Source organism: Pelophylax lessonae (genome assembly GCF_965119305.1).
Source record: "Pelophylax lessonae genome assembly, chromosome: 5".
NCBI classification, from domain to species: domain Eukaryota; kingdom Metazoa; phylum Chordata; class Amphibia; order Anura; family Ranidae; genus Pelophylax; species Pelophylax lessonae.
This window is the reverse complement of record NC_138772.1, coordinates 552,326,998-552,350,431: the sequence shown is the minus strand read 5'-3', so window position 1 is coordinate 552,350,431 and position 23,434 is coordinate 552,326,998. Positions and strand designations below refer to the sequence as shown.

At 43.3% G+C, this 23,434-nt stretch overlaps 1 protein-coding gene across 1 annotated transcript in view; it reads right to left on the bottom strand.

Annotated features, from left to right (window-relative positions):
• LOC309555658 (cathelicidin-6-like) overlaps window positions 1–23,434 on the bottom strand; it is a gene marked incomplete at its 3' end in the record, with an annotated part of 47,859 nt that overhangs the window by 8,250 nt on the left and 16,175 nt on the right. The window contains exon 3 of the mRNA XM_082257691.1: window positions 2,393–2,464. Coding sequence (XP_082113817.1) covers window positions 2,393–2,464 — 72 coding nt within the window. The remainder of the gene's footprint in view (window positions 1–2,392; window positions 2,465–23,434) is intronic.

Sequence of the window (23,434 nt, the reverse complement as noted above, 5' to 3'; positions counted from 1 at the left end):
CAGGAATATTAATAGCCCGTCATGTGAAGAATGAAGCCAAGATTCAGCAATACCAATTAAGTCATAGTTCTCCTCATGCACCAGAGCTTCCAACTCACCGATTTTGCTTGGCAGACTTCTGGCATTGGTGAACAAACACTTTAAATCATTGTCCTATTTTGCACATTTATTTTGCATATTTTTAGTTTTGGTGCAAATAGTATAATTTCCAATGGTTGTTTGTAACATTTGAACCTTCTTATCCTCTGCCATAACTCTCCCCCCATCTTTCCCTATTCCACCCACCAATAGGGGCTGACCCCTGTCTGACCTGTCTGCCCCATTATAATCAAATTCACCCTCCCCCCTCAATCCTAGTTTAAAACTCCTCCAGCCTTCCCATAAACATCTCCCCTAGCACAAAAGACCCCCTTCCATTTAGGTGCAAACCATCTTTAGCATATAGGTTGCACCCCAATGAAAAGTGAGCCCAGTGCTCTAAAAACCCAAATCCCTCCTTCTTACACCAGGTCTTTAGCCATGCATTCAGCTCTCTAATCTCCCTCTGCCTTTCCTGTGTTGCACATGGCACAAGCAATATTTCAGAGAATATCACCTTGGAGGTCCTTCCCTTCAACTTGCAGCCTGGTTCATTAAATTGGTTCTTAAGGAGCCTCCACCTTCCATATATTCTGTCATTGGTTCCAATGTGGACCAAGACAGCTGGGTCATGCCCAGCCCCTCCTAGTAATTTATCAACCCGGTCCACCACATGCCAAACCCTGGCACCAAGGAGACAGCAAACCATTTGATTGAGGTGATCCTGGCGACAAATTATTCTATCAGTCCTTCTGATTATAGAATCCCCAATTACCACCAACTGTCTAGGCCTACCTATAGTCCCTATCACCACCTCTACTAGACAGACTGCTCTCCCGGCTGTTAGGGATAGCAATGACATCTAGGGCTGCCACCTCTGAGCTTGCCACCCCCACATCTTCACCCAACATGATAAATCTGTTAGGGTGCTCAAACCCAGGGCTGGCCTTCCTTTTCTGTGAGCCCCTACCACTCCCTCTGACTGTATTAACCCATCTTCCTACCTGATAAACCTGACTTACCTCTCCACCCTCCCCATTAACCCCACTGCTCAGCGAGCAGAGGACCCTTTCAAGGTTGTCAGTTCTGCCCAGTGTTGCAATTTGCTCCTCCAGATCTCTAATGCAAGCTTCCAGAAGGACAACCTGCTCACATCTGTCACCGCGGTATCCATCCTGGAGCGGTTGCTCCGTTATTGTATACATGCGGCACACTGTGCACGGCACAAAACCTTCAATCTTGCTAGCACACATTTTCCCGGTTACAACAATAATACAACTAACAGAAAATTTCAGATGTTACTTACAGGTCTGAAGACACCTGTTCAAATCTCCTGTTTTAAACTCTGGTTTTAAACTCACCACTCAGTCAAGTTCCACTTGCTCAGAGTTCCAGCAAGCAAAAAGGTGGCAAGCTCAAGGATGAGCAAGCTCAAATGAGTCCAGCAGAAAATTAAATAGCACCTCAAGCACATGTGAACAATTAACCACTCCTCTAATTAGTAGTCTGTAGGAAGGAAAGAAAGAAATAAATAAAGAAAAAAAAAGGCTATTTAAAAAGTGACAGAAAAAAAAAAAAGAGTAACAAAAAAGGTTAAAAAATCCCCAAAAAACTGCAAGGAAAAAGCCCCTTAAAATGCAAACAGTCACCAGCAGTCAAAAGTAAAACTGTTTATCACTCTCCACTCAAATGTCCCACTCTTCAGCCTCCAAACAGCAAATCTGGTAAGTATTTCAGGAGAGGAGAGTTATAGAGGAAGGAGCAGAGTCCTCCAGCAGAGCAGAGTATTTCAGGAGAGGAGAGTTATAAATGAAGGGGCAGAGTCCTCCAGCAGTGCAGAGTATTTCAGGAGAGGAGAGTTATAGAGGAAGGAGCAGAGTCCTCCAGAAGTTTAGAGTATTTCAGGAGAGGAGAGTTATAAAGGAAGGGGCAGAGTCCTCCAGCAGAGCAGAGTATTTCAGGAGAGGAGAGTTAAAGAGGAAGGAGCAGAGTCCTCCAGAAGTGCAGAATATTTCAGGAGAGAAGAGTTATAGAGGAAGTAGCAGAGTCCTCCAGCAGTGCAGAGTATTTCAGGAGAGGAGAGTTATAGAGGAAGGAGCAGAGTCCTCCAGCAGAGCAAAGTATTTCAGGAGAGGAGAGTTATAGAGGAAGGAGCAGAGTCCTCCAGCAGTGCAGAGTATTTCAGGAGAGGAGAGTTATAGAGGAAGGAGCAGAGTCCTCCAGCAGAGCAGAGTATTTCAGGAGAGGAGAGTTATAGAGGAAGGAGCAGAGTCCTCCAGCAGGGGGTGAGGATGGATTTGTGTCGGTCTCTTACCTTGGTTATGATGTCACACTGCAGATTCTCTTTGCCGGGTGCAGTCAGGTTCAGATCACAGATTTTAACTTCCTGCGTATTCAGATAAAATAAGAGCTGAATGTCTCTCACCTATACCAATTCACTGATCTCCTAAGACCGACTCTCCAAATAATCTGCTGTCTGTGCCCGCCCCTCTCTGAGATCATTGGAAGTTAATGGGAGCACGTACGGTATTTCACAAAAGTGAGTACACCCCTCACATTTTTGAAAATATTTTATTCTATCTTTTCATGTGACAACACTGAAGAAATGACACTTTGCTACAATGTAAAGTAGTGAGTGTACAGCTTGTATAAGAGCCCATTCAGACTAGCGCGACTTGTCAGGCGACTTGTCAGCCTGACAAGTCGCGGTCGGTCTCGGTCCATTGAGTAGTACAGGACCCGTTCTAATAGGAGCGACGCAAGTCGAATCGCCTCAGTGTGAACCGGCTCTAGCAGTGTAAATTTGCTGTCCCCTCAAAATAACTCAACACACAGCCATTAATGTCGAAACCGCTGGCAACAAAAGTGAGTACACCCCTAAGTTAAAATTTCCAAATTGGGCCCAAAGTGTCAATATTTTGTGTGGCCACCATTATTTTCCAGCACTGCCTTAACCCTCTTGGGCATGGAGTTCACCAGAGCTTCACAGGTTGCCACTGGAGTCCTCTTCCCCTCCTCCATGATGACATCACAGAGCTGGTGGATATTAGAGACCTTGCGCTCCTCCACCTTCCATTTGAGGTTGCCCCACAGATGCTCAATAGGGTTTAGGTCTGGAGACATGCTTGGCCATTCCATCACCTTTACTCTCAGCTTCTTTAGTAAGGCAGTGGTCGTCTTGGAGGAGTGTTTGGGGTCGTTATCATGTTGGAATACTGCCCTGCGGCCCAGTCTCTGAAGGGAGGGGATCATGCTCTGCTTCAGTATGTCACAGTACATGTTGGCATTCATGGTTCCCTCAATGAACTGTAGCTCCCCAGTGCCGGAAGCAGTCCCAGCACAGTGATGGAGCTGTCACACACATCAGATCAGAGATACAAAGTGATAATATTGTTACATTGTATTACTCTGTATCATTCATGATCAGAGGAGTGACCTTTCATCTGCATGTGGCTCTCGGTTATAAACAAAGACTTCACATTTCTCATGAAATACTCTCAGATAAAACTCACCCCATCCGGTTTAAAATCACACGGCGCTGCGTCACCTCCCTCCGACTTCAGACACCTCGTCTCCATTATTCCAAATCTCAGGATTTCATCCTCTGTTTCCTCCTGGAAGGAGATGGAAGGATACAAATAGACATTTCAGAGTTTTTTGTCACCTGTTTTAGCTTACATAGTTACATAGTTAGTCAGGTTGAAAAAAGACCCAAGTCCATCCGGTTCAACCAAAAAACCAGTATTGAAAACCCAACCATACAATCCCATATACACAATCCTATACCCGCTGTTGAGTGTAGGTGTTTCAGGAATATTGATTTGAATGAAAATCGGCATTTTTAAAAAATTTTTATATCAATTAAACAGAAAAACAAGTCTTTAGATGTGATTTGTAATGTAAATGTAACTATTCCAGATTTCTCGGGTGATATTAAAGGGGACCTGTCATCAATCAGTCATCACATCTCCCTCATTACCAAATCATATTATTATTTATTATCGATAATAAATGTATTCCAGCCTGGGCAGTCTTGATGAGATGATGTACAGTCGGATAAATGGTTCTATGTTTAGGATTTATCTGGTTTATAAACCAGAGGCTCTGGATGGACAGTTTGATAAATGGCTCTATATTTAGGATGTATCTGGTCTATAAACCAGAGGCTCTGGATGGACAGTTGGATAAATGGTTCTATATTTAGGATGTATCTGATCAATAAACCAGAGGCTCTGGATGGACAGTTGGATAAACGGCTCTATGTCTAGGATGTATCTTATCTATAAACCAGAGGCTCTGGATGGACAGTTGGATAAGTGGTTCTATATTTAGGATGTATCTGATCAATAAACCAGAGGCTCTGGATGGACAGCTGGATAAATGGTTCTATATTTAGGATGTATCTGATCAATAAACCAGAGGCTCTGGATGGACAGTTGGATAAATGGTTCTATATTTAGGATATATCTAGTCTATGAACCAGAAGCTCTGGATGGACAGTTGGATAAATGGTTCTACTTTTTCTGAACATTTTTAAGGAATTGACATATTGTTACATTTATAGTCACATTGAAAAATCCTTGAAAGAATACAAATGCCCTTAATGCTCCTCATCCAATGTATTGCCCTTGAAGTCCCCATCCTGCCCCCATGTATTGCCCTGTACTCCACCTGCATAAGTATGGCTGGAAGGTCCTCCAGGGGTTTATAGAAATAGAGGACATCCTCCCTCTGGTTGTAGAGATCCAGGGCCTCTTTGATCCGTTCTTCTTGATCTGGAGACTGAGAGTGAGCCACCTCCAATGTGACTGCACAGAGCCATAGCACATACTGCCAGATCTTCATCTTCTCTCCTCTGTAATGGTGATTTATGTGTCTCATTCCACCTCTATTTATCGTCCCCCACCTCCATCTTCCTCTTTTTTTTACAAGTCTTGTGAAATCTGCATATACGTTTATTGCTCCATTAAGAACATGACAAGCATCTTTCATAACATGTTGTTTAAAAAAAAAAAAAAAAAACATACTGCCAATAATTTAAAGTGACATTTCAACGAGGCAACCTTCTAGCAATGGTCCTTATCACACTTCTGTGACTTTCTAAAAAGGGATTTTATAAGGGATTTCCTCTCATTTCCTTTTTGTGGCTATAGGATAGAGATTATGACATAGATTTTTATTTATTTATTTATTTATTTTTTATTGCCTACTCTATCCAAAATAAATCTTTTGGCTTTTTTCAATCAACTTCTGTCACAAGCAGTGATCGTGCTGCTTCCAGTGGATAAAAAGGTTCATAATATCTACTCAAACTCTTGAGGTCCCAAGTCAAGGGACGATGTTCCTTCTATGTTGTTCTCCAGTTCATTAGGTACAGACCTGGGCCAGCTATCTGGGGTCCAGGTCCCACGACGTTGTCTGTACCCACTTGGTGCATGCATCAGACCCCCAGAAAAAGGGGGGGCTGCCCTTCTGGCAGTAGGAATTGTTGCCTATGGCAGTGGCCTTGCTATGGCCAGGAGTTCCTGGTTATTGTAGATGTAAAGGATGCTGCATTCATTTTTCAATTTTTTACCTCCTCACCTAAACTGCTTCGTGATGGAGGACTGGCATTTTTAGCGCAAGGCCCTGCCATTAGGGCTGCCCACAGCCCAACTATTCTGGGGTACCTGGATGATCTGCTGCTCAGGGAGCAGCTTGTTCAGCGTAAGCAGCAAAGCGTTTCTCTCATAGTACACTCTCAGGAGAGTTTGGCTGAATTGCCTCCAGATATCAGTATTGGTGGCAGCTGAGCCATTGGGATATACGGGCCTGACTATGGACACTATCCAAGCAAGGGTAATTCTTCCTTTAGAGAAGTGCCTTGCAATAAGGAATCAGGGGTTCTCTAAGAACACTGAGTTTTCCCTCAATTTGTTTCTGCATGAGAATATTGGGAAGGAAAGTTGGCATGTTTTGGTTCTTTGTGCTCAGTTCCTTCCAGAAATAACAGCAGAATGTTGTGTTGGCATGAAATAGGAGGACTCAGTCGTGGAATTTTCCATCATCCCTACACCAAGTCTGTAGACTGGTTGATGTCTTGCCCAAGGTTGGAGATAGGAAAATCTTTCTCCCCCTTTTCTTGAAAGGTGCTGACGATGGACACCAGCTTAACAGGTTGAAGAGGAATTTTGGAATGGGGTCTCCGCTGGAGAGGTCACTGCCTATCAATATGCTGGAACTGGATCAAATCACCTGGTTCTCCTGCATAAGTCGGATCAGTTACAGGGCTTTCTAAAGAAGCTTCGGCTGGACTATCCTTGTATCAGGGAGGCACAAGAACCTGGGCATCCCAAGAAGAGGTGTACCTTATCCTGTCTTTGGCAGAACTCCATGTCCCTGTCCTCAGTGTGGGGCTAGGAAGATCTTCCTCACATATACAGTATGTTGTGGGCCAGATCCTGGTTTAACTTCAGTTTAGAATAGATGCAAGACTGCCCTGGAGTATGATCAAGTCCTATTTCTAAGGCTAATCACTTCCTTAGGGTTTGCCTTTGACCAAGGGGTCAAGCATAGGGAAATATTGCCCTTTTTCCCATTGGACCTCAAATTGGTGCTGTCAGAGACCACCTTTTTTTAAATCATAGCATGACCTTTTATCAGTTTTTATTTAGAAATGTGTTGTCTTTCTTGTAAGGAGCTGTTTCGGGTTCTTCACCATGACCAGGAGTTTTTTTTACCTCAGAGATGTTTTTGCTGAAGGGTGTTCATCTTTCCATCTGAAGCATGGCATCGTTTGCCTTAATTTTTTCCAAGGCTTTATTCGCTTGGAGACAAGGCCCTTCACACATTAGATGTGGTTCGGACTGTCGAGATGTATTTGAAGTTGGCTTCCGCAGTCAGATTTATTTTTTGTCCTTCCTGTAGGACCAAGGAAGGGTCAGACGGCTACTAAGTCATCCATTTCCGGTTGGATTTGTAAGCCTATTTCTCAAGCCTATGGTTTGAAAGTGAAGGCTCCACCATTGTTGGTGACGTCTCATTCTACTAGGAGCATTGGTGCCTCCATGGGTGTCTGTCATCAGGCTTCATTGGCGCAAGTCTGCAAATCCGCCACCTGGTTTTAAGTTCACACCTTTATTAGGTTTTACCCGGTGGATGTAAGAGCTGCTGAGGATACTGATTGGTCAGCGTTTTTAAGGCTGCTGTGTAGTCCTTTTTTTTTTTTTTGGCCCATTGGTGGTGGCTGTGTCTCCCTACTCTCATGAGCATTGCTTTTGGACATCACTATGAGTAAAAATTATTATGATTGCTCTGCGTCCCATGATGTATGATAAAAAAAGCTGGATTTACCTACTTACCTTTCTTGGAGTACCTCATGGGACACAGAGATCCCTCCCCTATTTTGGGATGTATGGCTTGCTACAAAACTGAGGCACTTCTTGTGAAGGAGGGGTTATATAGAGAAGGACTTCCTGTCTTTTTTTGCCAGTGTCCAATCACCTGTAGGTGGTGCATAACCTTATAAGTAAGGATTAATATGGCTGCTTTGTGTCCCATTGTAGGTGGGAGCAGTTTATCCATCCTCTGCAAGTGGCGCTGTTTAGCTGGCTGCGGTGCAGAGGGGAACAGAAGTTGAGAGGAGCTTTGTTCCCGTGAAGCCTCCGTAGGTGTGATCAGGAGAGCAGCAGCCTGATTGAACGCTGCTGCCCTGGCTGACCTCCATGGGCATTTTTAGTGAGGGCAATGCTAATAAATAGCACTGCGGTTGGAGTGCAATAACAAAGTGGATAAGACAAGGACAGGATCCCTGCTGGCCAGAGGTTCAGTTTGAGGAGGGATAGTTCATGCCTGGCTCTGCCATCGGGGAACTCTGGAGAGTAGGACAAGGATCTTCCTATGAGTTTATTTAAGCTGCTTCCACTGCTGTTCTGCATATCATCCATCCCCTTCATCAGATGCTGTTCCAGTAATGTAAGCCTACCAAAGTGTCCTCTCAAGTGCAGAGACTGTGTTTAAAGTACTACCAAAGAGCTATTGTACCTGGGTTGCCTGTAATAATGAGCTGTAGTGGTTATAATAGGCTTAGAATTGGGGTGGGAGCAAGTTCACGTCATAATTAGGATTTGACAAAACTTTTACTTCAAGGATAACCTCTACAGGATACTTTGCGTACGTCTGGGATTTATGAAACACCGTACATCAAATCATCTCTGACCACCAGGGATGATACTCCTATGCCCATAAAATGGGGGGGGGGGGGTTTCAGTGTGTGCTCCGCAAAGTCTTTTTAATAGTATGGCATGTGACTCAAAAAACCCAACTCATCCGAATACATGATCCTTAGGGAAAATAACGCGAATGTAATACTTCTATAAATGAGATTTCTGCCCTTTTCCTAACTCTCTCTATGTGTTCTATAGGTAAAATTAGAGTTTTATAACCCATCTATGGCCCATCCATGGTCGGTTTGGTTCTCTGAGTAAGGAGTACTCTTGTATGTCGTCAATATATCTACCTGTGATCTACAATCCTCTTGCTAACTTTATATAACAAATTCTTATGTTTTCCATAATACAGTGCTATCTGTGAGTTTGTAGCATGGAATTATTATGTAGGGAACCGTGTCTAATGGTTTATTCATTATGCATGCTTGTTATGCATTTAAGAAACACCATACAACAAATCATCTCTGACCACCAAAGGGATGACACTCCTATGCCCATACAATGGGGGGCTTTGCAGTGTGTGCTCTGGAAAGTATTTTTTAAAGTATGGCACGTGATTTAAAAAACCCAACTTATCTGAATACAATCTGAATACATGATCTTTAGAGAAAATAACACAAATGTAATACTTCTCTAAATTACATTTCTGCCCTTTTCCTAACCCTCTCTATGTGTTCTATAGGTAATATTAGAGTTTTATTACCCCTCTATTAAGAGGACTCTTGTATGTCGTCAATATATCTACCTGTGATCTACAATCCTCTTGCTAACTTTATATACCAAATTCTTATGTTTACCACAATTCAGTGTTATCTGTGAGTTTGTAGCATGGAATTATAATGTAAGGAACCGTGTCTGATGGTTTATTCATTATGCATGCTTGCTATTTGCTACTAATTGGCTTACTTCTACTGTAAACAAGGATTTTGACACTTCCAGCATAGGTTTGTTTGTTGGTAAGTTGTTTTCGACTTGTAAAGCAGCCGATCAAACCAATCTCAGTTTGAGCAGATGCCTTTGAGGTCAGAGGAAAGATAAGTGGTCCCATAGACCCAAGATCTCTCCATAAAGAGGACCTATCACCACCCATGCTATCACAAAGGATGCTGTTCATCCCTTGTGATAGCAATAAAGTTGATAAAAAAAATAAAGTGACAATTTCAAAAAATATAACCAATTTTAAAGTGCCCCCCCCCCATCCTCACACGCATAGGCGATCGTGCACTCTTCGCTCCAGCACGCATTGGTAAATAGGAATTTGCACCACACATGTGAGGTATCACCACAAATGTCAGAGCGAGAACAATAATTCTAACGCCAGAGCTCATGTGTACCTCTAAACTTTTAACCTGTAAAGGCTTTGAAAGAGTTGCCTATGGAGAATTTAATCTACTGTAGTTGTCGCCGTTCCAAGAGTGTGTGCGATTGTAAAGTGTTACATGTTTGTTGTATATTTACTCCATGTAAACATCATCTTTTATATTTTATCAAAAAGATGTGTATTATATTGTTTGTAATAATTATCCAATTTCAATAAGCAATATCCCTAACAACTTTGAACAATATAAATAACAATAAATTAAATAAACAGAAAAAATAATAACAAACTTTCTAACAATATGTTGGTAGCTGAACACTCTCTAATGATTTTACAACACCCTATAATATAAATCCAAAATAAACTAGTGCAATGCAACCAAATAATCGAATCTAATACTTTTGGGGTGGTCTCATTTCCTCCCATAGTCATTGGGTCATCTCACACCATTTGTAAGTTGCTGGCATTTTTTTATATCCATACATATCTGGAGCAATCTGTTATATTCCCTCTGTTTATATGAGTACTTTGTATCCTAATATTAGCCTATATTTACAGATATTAATTTTAAATAGCTCCTGACGAGTGGACCAAGAGCCACGAAACGCGTAGAGCTTATAAATAAGAAGACATACCATTTGGAGGCTGACTATATGTTGTTTGTGATATATAATATTTATAATATATGTATTTATTACTATGAAATGTATTTATATGAATTTATTTACGTCATGTCTTGTTCTCTATCTGTATATGTCTATATTTATTATTTTTATATGTATTTCATACCATTGTGTCAATCATGAAACATCCAACAAATTATTTATCATTCTGTGATTTCATATTCTCTTGATATTTAGTAAGTGACTGACCTCATCTAAAAGTCCCACGACCACTGTTTTTATTCTCTCTTTATATTTACTAGGGATGGAGGTTACCCACCGCGTATACCTCAGATCCTAATCTTTTTCTTGTCTGCAACCAAATAATCAGTGTACATACTACAAATTAATCCTTAATTTTGACTTAAAGGTAACATTTACAGTCTTTATATTAAATTAAAATTAAAAATGACAAATAAATAAAATGTGATGCTCCCCACAGTAAACCTCCACACACCAGGTGAAAAACCTGCTCACCTTAAGCAAGTAACAACAGACTGTACACTGATTATTTGATTGTGCTACACTAGTTTATATTGTGTTTGTGCTCACTAAAATTCATAAATTTCTTTTTTCCTGAAAATTTGCGATTAATTAACCACTGTGCAATTATCGTGTGATATAAAAAAATTGCAACACCCATAATTTTTTTCTCCAGGGCCTCTGTAAAAATCTTTTTTTATAATGTTGATAGTTATTTTGTATTTCTTAAATTTGTGAATAATCGCAACTGTTGTCACCCTCTCACCAAGCTGCTTGGCGACTATCTTGTAGCTCATTCCAGCCTTGTGTAGGTCTACAATCTTGTCCCTGACATCATTGGACAGCTCTTTGGTCTTGGCCAAGGTGGAGAGATTGGAATCTGATTGATTAATTGCTTCTGTGGACAGGTGTCTTTTATACAGGTAACAAACTGAGATTAGGAGTGTTATGTTACGGTATCAGCCAAGTGATCAGACCAGTGGTGATGTGCAATTTCTACTTTACTTAACAATGTGGAACGTAGAATACACAGGAGATCATGTGAACAGGGGTTTGCAGTACAAAACAGCAATATGAGGAAGGGAGAAACATTCATAAAACATGTGAAAACAATTCTATTGCAGTTCTAGTAATGGCCACTAGATGGCAGCAGAGTGTTCTGAGTTCAGTTTACTGATAGGATAAAGAACTGAAGATTCTCACGTGTTCTAAGAGATTGATCGTTCATTCAGCAGACTGTGAGCTGAGAGGATTTCCTGCTGGCACAGACTTCACACAGGCGCTGCTGATGCTGACTTCGGTCAGGAGGCTCTGGGGGCCATAGATAGGACCAACCCACTGCTTGGACAGCTTCTGCACATGGACTGTAACAGAGTCCTCTCCAGTGACTGGGGCTTGGATAGATGCTGCGTGCTCTTGTGCTCACTGCTGGTGGCCCGCACACCAGACTTGGCAGATAAGGACCCAGCACCTGGGACAGCTCACTTGCCCAGTCACTGCTGTCCCATCAGGCAGGATCTCTCTGAGCACAGGAAGCTGGGCGGAGCTGGCATTTATACTCCCTGGGCGTGTCCTGAACTCAGGGGATGCTGGGAGCCCAGAGGATTGTGGGGAATCGAGTTAAAGGGACTTGCACCTGCATCTGGATAAAGGGCACACCACTACAGGAGCACTCCCTTTAAGAAAGTGCTCCTAATCTCAGCTTGTTACCTATATAGAAGACACCTGGGAGCCAGAAATCTTGCTGATTGATAGGGGATTAAATACGGTATTTCACTCATTAACATGCAAATCAATTTATAACTTTTTTGAAATGCATTTTTCTGGATATTTTTCTTGTTATTTTGTCTCTCACTGGTAAAATAAACCAACCAATAAAATTATAGACTGATTATTTTTTTGCCAATGGGCAAACGTACAAAATCAGCAGGGGATCAAATACTTTTTCCCTTTCTGTACAATATTGGGTGGGGCAAGAGGTACAAAAGGTAATAAATGTGAAGGAGAAGTCCTCAGCATTGTGAATAGTTCACTCTTCCCTTCTCCCATCCCCATATAAAATAAAACAACAAAAACAACAAACATAAATAAATAAATAAATACATAAATAAATAAATGTGAAGGATGAGCTGATGGAAGAATCAAAAATTCTGCATTTTCTTTAGAGCTGGCAATCAGCTCTCTTGTAAATGCAATCCTAAAGGCTAACTAGCTGCTGGATTGTTTTTACAAGAAGCGGGAGAGGGCGCCCCCCCTCCCATTCCCGTTGCCTTCCATGGGTTTCTTAGGCTCTCCCACCCCACTGGAAGACCCAAGCAACCCGCCGACGCTCCCACCAGCTAAATGGAGAGCAGAAGAAAGCCCGGAATGGTTTTGCTCGGCTCTCGGCTGTGGTAATCGGGAAGGGATGACCTGCTATCACTTCCGGTTTACCCGGATAGCAACGACGTAATTTTCAAAAATCAAAAGCATTCAAAAACACTGATCTCAGTGTGATTAGAGGCTTTTAAGGGCAGAGGAGGGATTTGGGGTCTTATAGACCTCAGATCTTTCCATAAAGAGTACCTGTCATTGCCTATAGGCTGTCACAAAGTTTACATTCCTTGTGACAGCAGTAAAAGTGATAAAAAAAAAAAAATGTAAAGCAGCAGTGTGAAAATTAAAAAAATAAATAAATAAATTAAAAATAATAGAAAAAGTTTTTAAAGTGCCCCTGTACTCCCGTGCTCCTGCATGCGTCAGTCCTGCACACACGCAAACAGCTATCGTCCCACAAATGTGAGGTATCACCACGAACCTAAGATCATGGGCAGTACTTCTAGCACCAAACCTCCTCTGTAAATCTAAAGTGGTAATCCTGTAAAGGCTTTTAAAGTCGCCAGACGTAACGTCCACACGCCCCCTTACAGGGCCGGCCTCTTTACTACTGTTTATACTGTTTGGATACACGCGGGACGCCGCGGTCGGATCTTCAGCTGCCTATTTTATGTGCCTGCATATGTCCTCTATATTGTGAGTAGTATTTTTAATAAATATATTATATGTGGTTTACGGGATTACACTATGGTCCTTTGTCTTCATTCCCCTCCAAATACTTACCTGACCAAAACAGAGTGATCAAGAGAGATTCAGAGGTGTCACCCACTTTCTTGGATTCATCGAATGTATTGTTACATATCTTCTTGCTGGGAGAGGCTTTCTCATTCATTTGAGTAGCCATGGCGTTCTGGTAAGCTGCTCTTAATACTTGTGCACTGAGGTGTCCCCATCCTACACTTTCCCTGGGTGTCACAGGAAGGAGCGTCTGTCACAGTATTTTGCACTTGGATTTATTTGGACTTGCACTATTTTCTGGGACTTTACACACCATAATTTACCTCGGACACTATTCTAACAATATTGTTGTTTGGGGATTAATTTTTTCTCACTCGTTTTTCACAATCTATTTGGTTATTTTTAGCGCTACACTTTATTATTACTATAGCAACAACTTGACAGTTTAGCATATTCAAAGTGCTTGCCTCAGTTAGAAAACAGTCCAGCGGTTTTGGTTTTTGTTGTTTTATTTGAGAGCTCGGATAGGAGAAGGGATGAGTGGGATACTCCAACTGAATGAACTATGCACAATATCTGGGACTTCTGAAAATAGCTGAGTGCGGCAAGGCCACTGCTTCACCTTGACACTGTAGTAAAGAAGAATTTGATGAACTGTACTATACTGTAGATCACTCTTCAGGGCCCTGCTTGGCACCCCCTTTGTCCCTATTCTTTAGGGTTCTACACGGCAACCCCTTTACTGTAACACTCTGTGTGAGCTGACCCCTTGATTATCTGACTTCATGGGAGTGGTCCCCCTTCCTCTTTTCGTTTTCCCCCCTCCTTCCTTCCCTTCCCCCCCATCCCTTTCCCCTCTTCCCAATTCCTTCCTCCCTTTTTCCATTCTTTCCCCCCCCCCCCCCAAATTTCCCATCAATTTTCCTTTCCTACACTTTCCTCACCCTCAGTTGGTCACTTCCCTCTCCTTACATATCTTTCACACTAGCCCTTCCCACCTGATTTAATATCACATATGCTTTTCATTATTGGTAGCCTACACGCTACACCTTGAATACTTTGTTACTTATATATACACAATAGGTATGGAAGGTCTCCCATCACACACACACTTGCCTGCCATGGAACCCCCCCCTCTCTGGCTGCTGTCATATTGGGACCCTTCAGCTCCCGGGTTAGACGAGACGCACCGCTGCCACACAGGAGTTTACTTTTGCTATTTGAGCTCCGTTGATTTGTGAGTATACAGTACTCCCTTTAGCTCCCATTTTTTTGATTGAACTCTTTTATTCTAATTCCATCCCTACTGTAGACTTTAATATATCATTATTTTCCATAGAGATACCTTGAACGTATTGGTCTCTGAGGAAGGGAGATGTTGCTCCCGAAACGCGTCAGACCACAATGTACATTCTTACAGTATCAATTATGGTATTTTTCATCGAGAGGATACACCAAGATGCATATCAAAAAAGTTGTGAATATATTATTCATGTCATATGCCATTCATATTTGAGCCTTTGAGCTATATCATGTGTCTTTGAGCATATATTGCCATGTTGGTTTATATTGCAATAAAATGTTATGTTGTTTTTATTCATATACTGTGCATGTCATTATTTCCAGCCACTGAGCACGACCTCATATAAAGTCCCACGGGCCAATTTTCTTGTTTTGATTTATATTTAGGGATGGAGGAGTGCTCTGGAAGAAACCAGACCATTACCCCTTTTGTACTTATATTTAGGGTGGAAGACACCCATTGTGCCCATCAATGATCTGGTTTCCTCCCGGCTAATAATGCAATCTTGGTGGCCCCCCCCCTCTGTATCTTTGTCGCCTTATTTTCATTGTTGTTATATCATAAGTTATATACATACAATTTCCCTTTTTTTCTTCTGCTATCAGTAGGCAACATCTCACTACTATAGAGTCCTCTTTTTTATACTATCAATGTGGTACCAATAGATTTTGACACACTGGCTCCTTGTATCAGGTGGTGTTTAGCCTATATCCCGGGAGCTGCGATGTATAAAGAGGGAGGCCCCGCCTCCCTTGCTGTCCCCGCCCCTTCCCCCCCATTGGGAGGAGCGGGTCCACCCTTACATCGGCGTCATGCTGCACCTTCAGCGCCGCACGTCGGCATCCTTACTGACGTGCCCACGCTGCTGCGTGCCGTCATATCTGCGGGACGGAGAGGTCCGCATCCCAGCGTTCCTCTCCTACATGCGATCACAGTTGCTCAGGCTCTGTCAGATCTGCATACACCCGCGACATGACGTTAGGGTCCCTCTTTTGCTGCCAGCCATGGAGATACCTGACAGGTGAGCCACCGACCCCTTTCCCCACTATTCTCCCCACGGCTTCACTTTCTCCCTCACCCACTTTCCACAGCCAAGCACTCCACTTTGACTCTTCACTCACCTATATTCCTCACATCACCTCTCCCCTGCCACACATTTCCACCTTATCCTCTGCTATCACTTTATGGCTTTGGGCTTCCCCTCTTCCATCTTCTCTCCCCCCTCCTCTTTCCCCTCTCTTCCTTTCCTTCCCCCCTCTTCCCCCTCTTTCCTTCCCTTCCTCCCCATCCCCCCCTAGCCCCCCCCCCCTCCCCCCTTCCCCTCTCCCCCATTCCTTCTTCCCTCCTTCCCCCCCCCTTTCCTGTCTTTCCCCTTTTCCCCCCTCCCCCCCTCTCCCTTTTCCTCTCCTTTTTCCTCTTTTCGTTTTCCCCCCTCCTTCCTTCCCTTCCCCCCCATCCCTTTCCCCTCTTCCCAATTCCTTCCTCCCTTTTTCCATTCTCCCCCCCCCCCCCCAATTTCCCATCAATTTTCCTTTCCTACACTTTCCTCACCCTCAGTTGGTCACTTCCCTCTCCTTACATATCTTTCACACTAGCCCTTCCCACCTGATTTAATATCACATATGCTTTTCATTATTGGTAGCCTACACGCTACACCTTGAATACTTTGTTACTTATATATACACAATAGGTATGGAAGGTCTCCCATCACACACACACTTGCCTGCCATGGAACCCCCCCCTCTCTGGCTGCTGTCATATTGGGACCCTTCAGCTCCCGGGTTAGACGAGACGCACCGCTGCCACACAGGAGTTTACTTTTGCTATTTGAGCTCCGTTGATTTGTGAGTATACAGTACTCCCTTTAGCTCCCATTTTTTTGATTGAACTCTTTTATTCTAATTCCATCCCTACTGTAGACTTTAATATATCATTATTTTCCATAGAGATACCTTGAACGTATTGGTCTCTGAGGAAGGGAGATTTTGCTCCCGAAACGCGTCAGACCACAATGTACATTCTTACAGTATCAATTATGGTATTTTTCATCGAGAGGATACACCAAGATGCATATCAAAAAAGTTGTGAATATATTATTCATGTCATATGCCATTCATATTTGAGCCTTTGAGCTATATCATGTGTCTTTGAGCATATATTGCCATGTTGGTTTATATTGCAATAAAATGTTATGTTGTTTTTATTCATATACTGTGCATGTCATTATTTCCAGCCACTGAGCACGACCTCATATAAAGTCCCACGGGCCAATTTTCTTGTTTTGATTTATATTTAGGGATGGAGGAGTGCTCTGGAAGAAACCAGACCATTACCCCTTTTGTACTGTACTATACTGTAGATCACTCTTCAGGGCCCTGCTTGGCACCCCCTTTGTCCCTATTCTTTAGGGTTCTACACGGCAACCCCTTTACTGTAACACTCTGTGTGAGCTGACCCCTTGATTATCTGACTTCATGGGAGTGGTCCCCCTTCCTGGGCTGACCCTTTGGCAAGTCCCCTGGCACTCACGGACACTGTTTTTCCCAAAAGACTCTGCCAGCAGCTCCACCATCAGCTCCACTGGATCCTCTGCAGCTCAGCTCCACACCTGGTTCACTAGCCCGACCGCCTAAGACCACCTTCCTCATACAACAGGAGGAGAGACAGCCGTCCACCTCCTCCCGGGACTCTGCTTCCTGCCAAGGACACCCTGTCACATGTCCCCTCAGCTTTTATGAGCAATACCAGGATGCATTGCAAGAATGCCCTCCCACTGGGACTCCCACAAAAGCAAGTGTGTCACTGGCTGGGTTTCCTCCACTGTCCAACAAGCTACCTCATTGGATGCAGTGGGGACACTCCCTCAGACCCAGTGAATCACACCTGGAAACATGTGACAGGCAACCTAATAGATCAGGCTCCCCTGATAAGCAGAAGGAGCAGAAGATGCTTTTACCTAGCACCTACCTAGGAGGGTGCTACATCTGTGTTGCAACTTGGCGAATTGTAACATATTGTAGCACCCTCCTAGGTAGGTGCTAGTGAGAGAGTATAGTTTTGAGCTCTGTCTGCTTATCAGAGAGGCTGCAGGTAAATCTATATTGTTCTCCGCCTACCAGAGAGCAGGATCTGTTAGTGAGGTCTGCTCATTGTGCTTAGAGTGCAACTCATTCTGTCTAGAGAATGTTTCACACTGGTCCAATAGGAAGGCATGTTGGACAGTGGGAGGAAACCTGACGAATGGGTGCACAGGTTTTTTACAGTCCTGATGATTGGCAGAGGGAAAGTGCCTCGGTGCATGTTGGGATACTGTATAGAAGCCAGGGGCACATGTGCTCGGGGTCTTTTCGTCTGAATAGCGGAGTCCCGGAGGGAGGGGGAGGGGGGTTGGGCGGTTGCCTCCTCCTCCTTTGTAGAGGTGTCATGCGGCCTCAGGGGGTCATCCTGAGGGCCTGGAGAGTAGCAGTGAGGAACTGAACCAGGAGGTCCAGATTAGGAAACAACTATAGGTGTCCCTGGGGAATTTGAGTGGAGGGGCTGGATATAGTCAGTATAGTAATGAGAGGTATAGAGAAGAGTATATAAAATTTTAACATTTATTGATTTATATTAAAATTCAACAGGATAACAAAAAGTAAACTTTAAAATAACATTCCATATACATATCCTAGTAGGGATAATACATTAGGGGTTCATGAAGCAGGTGAGTGTATCCTCCAACATGTTTCAGAATAATTCCTTCTTCAGGGAAGTTATGTACACACAACCGTGCATTCACCACCTGTGTATCTACGGATGTATAGAATATATGTAATATTATTTTGAACAAGTACATAAACAGAGAGGCAAACAATATATCTCATCATCAGTAAGGAATCCCCATAGTCCCATAAGGGTAGAGGATACCCATAATAGGCATATATCTGTATACATATGTATATCCTTAAAAATGGATAACAACTGTAAGGATATCAACTTACCCCTAGGGGGAGTATGGAACGAAAAGCGTCCTTCCAGTTGTCTCCTTACAGAGGATGTACTAAAGAGATGGCTGTTTATATGGCAAAAGATACCCTATATTCATGCAGTCTAACTGATCTGTGGTTTGTCTGCATGTGTACAGCGAGTATGCGGACTTGAAAGGATACAAGTCCCTCGACACGTTGTTGGGGTATTGATGTTAGCACCGACAGTTCCCTCTAAACTCCAATGGTCATATGCACATTGTGTTCACGAGGAGCACACAAGGGGGATGAATCCACACCTATCAGAGATGCACAAGTGGGGGAAGAGAAGGTTTAGCCATAACGAGTAATTTCCCATGTATAGGTAGGAATATAATTGGGAAAAGGGGGAGAAAGATGTATGTTCAAAATCCACATACCTCATCGAAAATCCCATATAGAGTACAAACAGCAGATCTCTCTGTGATGACCCAAAGGTACTGAGTCCCACTGAGCTTGAGGCATTTATATGTTTCACCTGAGAGTTCTTACCTTAATTAGGGGGTGTGTGTGTATACCTGGGCGGGTAGTAAAGGGCGGGTGAGAGACATGTGGGTGGTTCCAAGTTGATTGTCCCCATGTGCTATATTTAAGGTTTTCCTATTAATTGTTGCCCCCACTGATGGTACATCACCCCTCTCTCTCCTACGATTCCAAGCAAGAAAGGAGATTGGGGGGAGAGAAGGAAGGGCATGGATAACATCCGGGCTGCGCTCCCCCGGTCTAGGCGGCGCCGAGGGCCGTCGCGTACCTGTGACGCGGCGGCGCCCGGCGTCACATGACCGCCGGCACGTTTTGGCGCAGCTCTCGCAAGATGATAGATGGATCTCGCGGAGGGGGTATCGGTGACGGATACATGGCGTCAAGAGACGCCATGATGCCGACAACTCCCCTAGATCGCTGCGCAAACTACAGGCCCCAGCATGCATTGCGGGGGCCTGGTCGTGCCGGGGAACACCAATGAGAACAGGCCAGAAGGAGGAGGGTGGGCCGCAGCGAGCGACACCCCATCGTGGCTAGTATGCCATAGAGAATAGAAAAAGAAGAAATAAAGAGATGAAAGCATATAGATAATGCAGACAAATAAGACAACACAGTAGACTGCATGAAGGGATATATATTGTCTAATCATACCTATATGTGGGACAGGGATCCCTGATGATTGATGAGAGAATAGAGGCCCCTCTGTAGTGATATAAATAATATTGAGTTAAATACATGCAATAACAATATTACATATGTATCGATTTCTTTGATTACCACATTGCAACTAAAAACATCTCATGCATATGATGCGACCATATTAAAGCGTAAAAATCATACAAATAGATGGGTAAGAGTATTTTGTAAAGAAAATATTTGGTGAGAAAAAAACAAAATAGAGATAGGGAAGCAAAGATAGGTGGGAAAAAGGGGGAATGTGCGTTAAGAGTTGAATATCTTAGAATATTTTCTAGCTTGTGAGCTATTTGGAAAAGTTCTTATTTGACAAATCTGGGTGTTATTCCAGAGAATTAGTACACTTTCCCACATATCTCTATTCCCAACCATCAAAGAAGCTAAAGATCCCATTCAACACTTTCCCACACACCCCTCCTCCCATCCATCAAAGGAGGCTAGAGATCCCACTCGAAACGCCCTGAGCTGAAGCCGGGGAGGAATGGCTTAAAGTTGAAGGCTTCATTTAATCCTGGTGGAGAAGTGGCATTTAGGTCAGAAATCCAACGAAGCTCACGCTGGAGGAGGAACTTGTTGAGATCCCCTCCGCGGGAGCTGGGGTGGATTCGATCCAATGCTAAGAATTTTATATGTGGAATATTGGCACCATGTACCAGAGCTGAGTGTCTACCTAGTGGTACTTCTGGATCTTTCTTTTTAATGCTAGACATGTGTTGACCAATCCGTTTCCCGAATCTTTGGATAGTTTTACCAATATAATAGCAGCCGCAATCACAAGACAGTAGATATACGACTGCTATAGTCTGGCAATTCACATAATGTTTTGGACAAAAGTTTTTTCCATTAGGCAGTATGATATTTTTCTTGGTGTTAATATACCGACATTGGGCACAAGATCCACAAGGGAATGTGCCCAAATGTGTGCATGGGTCCTTTCTTGACCTGCCCCTGTATTCGCTACTCACAAGGGCATCAGACAGGGAAGGAGCTCGTTTAAAGGTTATCTGCGGTGCCTCTGAAATAAAGGGACTAATCGACGGGTCGGATGTCAACACATGCCAGTACTTTTTTAAAATCTTCCTAACGTTATGGTGTCCTTGAGAATATTTGGTTATGACTCTCGTAGTAGTGTCACTCGAGCCCTCCACTTCATTTTTATTTTTGTATGAGAGAAGATCCCAGCGGGATCGAGTTTTTGCTTTTTTAAAAGCTCGTTTCAAACATTTTGGGGTGTATCCCCTTGCTGAAAGCCTTTTTTGTATAATTTTAGCCTCTGCAGCAAACGCCTCCTCCGTGGTACATATTCGTCTAGCTCTCAAGTATTGAGAGTATGGGATGGAATCTACTAGTGGCTTAGGGTGTGAACTCGAGGCATTCAGGATAGTGTTGCCTGAGGTTGATTTTCTGAAGAGCTCACAGTGCAGCATGTCATTATCCCCCCTGACTATCCTGAGATCAAGAAAAGTCACTGAGGAGGTGCTATGCTCAACTGTGAATTTTACATTTAGGTCATTGCAGTTTATGGGATCCATGCACTTCAAGAGGAGAGAAGGGGGTCCATCCCATATCATAAAAATATCATCGATGTAGCGGTACCACATAGGTATGTGGTCCGCATATATCGTGAATTCTTCAGACAGGAAGAGATTTCGCTCCCACTCCCCCAGGTACAGGTTGGCGTATGCAGGAGCACAACAGGTGCCCATGGCAACGCCCTGAACCTGGAGGTAGTGGGAGCCAGCAAAACAAAAGACATTATGTCTTAGGATAAAGTCCAAGGCAGATAGAATGAAATTTTGGAATGTTCCATCAATCTCATTAGTTCTCATCATGGCCTTACGTATAGCTGCCAGTCCCAGGGTATGGGGTATTGAGCTATAGAGTGATTCCACGTCTATAGTAACTAGACTGGCATTTGGTGGTATGTGGATATTTTCCAAAATGCGTAGCATGTGGATTGTATCTTGAATATACGATGGGAGATTGGCTACAATAGGCCTGAGATGTTGGTCAATGAGCTTACTGAGATTTTCAGTAATTGCCCCATTTCCTGATATAATGGGTCTTCCTGTCGGATCTGATATGCTTTTATGGACTTTCGGGAGGGCATAGAAAGTGGGGATACGTGGGTGGGTGGTTCTCACGAAATCCCAGGTTGTTTTTGGGATGACATTGCTGTAGTAGGCTTCATCAACAAGGTTGTAAAAGTCCTTCTTAAATCTCTCAATTACGGTTTTGTTTATTGGACGATACCACTCGTGTTTTTTAAGATGCGAAAGCACATATCAGTGTACTGGCTGTTATCCATGAGGACAATATTGCCACCCTTGTCGGATGGCTTTATTGTCAACTCATGGTTGTTGCGCAAATTATACAGAGCTTTTTTCTCCTCCATGGAGGTGTTCCCTTGGGCTCTCATATCCGTGTAATCTATTCTCAAAGCTTTAATCTCCCTTGAGGTAACTCTTAAAAAGGAAGCTATAGCCTGGTTAGAGCTGGGTGACGGGTAGATGTTAGATGGCTTTTTTAAGAGTTTTTGTTCAGACGATATTGGAGGCGCCAGGGGGTCAGGGTCCTCTACCTGGGATAGCAACATTTCAATATCGAGGCCATCAATCAAATCTAAAGGTTCATTCTCCTCAAGGAGAGCCTCTAGGTTGGTCAGAGCTTGTCGTTCTTTTTGAGTGTGTGTGGTGTCACTAGTTTTTTTAGAATACATGCTCTTTAACAAGAGTTTACGGGTGAAGAGGTGTATATCATTTATGGTCTCAAATTTGTCGAGACTGGCGTCTGGGCAAAAAGTGAGGCCTTTGTGCAAAAGTTGTGTTTCAATGTCTGTGAGAATGTGCGAAGAAAGATTAATGATACTGAGTTGATCGGTGCACTTGGGATTTGAAGTGTTAGGGATCATTGAGTTTGGGAATTGGGGGGAGGCACTTTACCTAAAAAAATCTGGGGGATTTTTGGGGTGGTAGTGAGTGAGGTGTTACTCGGAATGGTCCAGAGGAGCTGACTAAGAGGGCAGACACTGGAGAATCTATCTCTGCGGTACAGTGAGTACAGAATCTCATGTCAAGGGGCCTGACCTGAGGGGGACCACCCCTGCTCCTAGGATAGTCAGTGGACGGGTGGGTGTCGGTTGAAAGGAGATGATAGGGAGAGTGTCCTAAAGATAAGTTATCATCCACTAAGTCATTTTGCTAGGAAGTAAAGAGCAAGAGACTTAACCCTTTCTACACTTGTGGCAGTGTGGATTAAGCAGCCTAGCTGTTTCCAACCTAGAAGGCTTAGAGATAGAAGTCCTCAACTAATATAAATAAAACTGGAGTATCCCACTACTCCCTTCTCCTATCCCAGTTCCAAATAAACATACAAAAAAAAAAAAAACACCCTAGACTGTTTATTTGTGTCATCAGGAGCAAGGAGGGATCCACAAACTATATCTTAAGGTAACCGTGTGCTGGTAACCAGGGAGCCCGTAAAGCCATTATTCAGCAGGCCCTGCGGAGACAGTGCTACAATAATAAGAGTATCCTGGTGTTCTTATCTCAGATTTGGGGTTGCCTAGAAATCATTATCACATATAGAATAAGATACGAGATAGGAAGGGAAGGATATAGAATAGCAGAAGATATAAGATAATAATA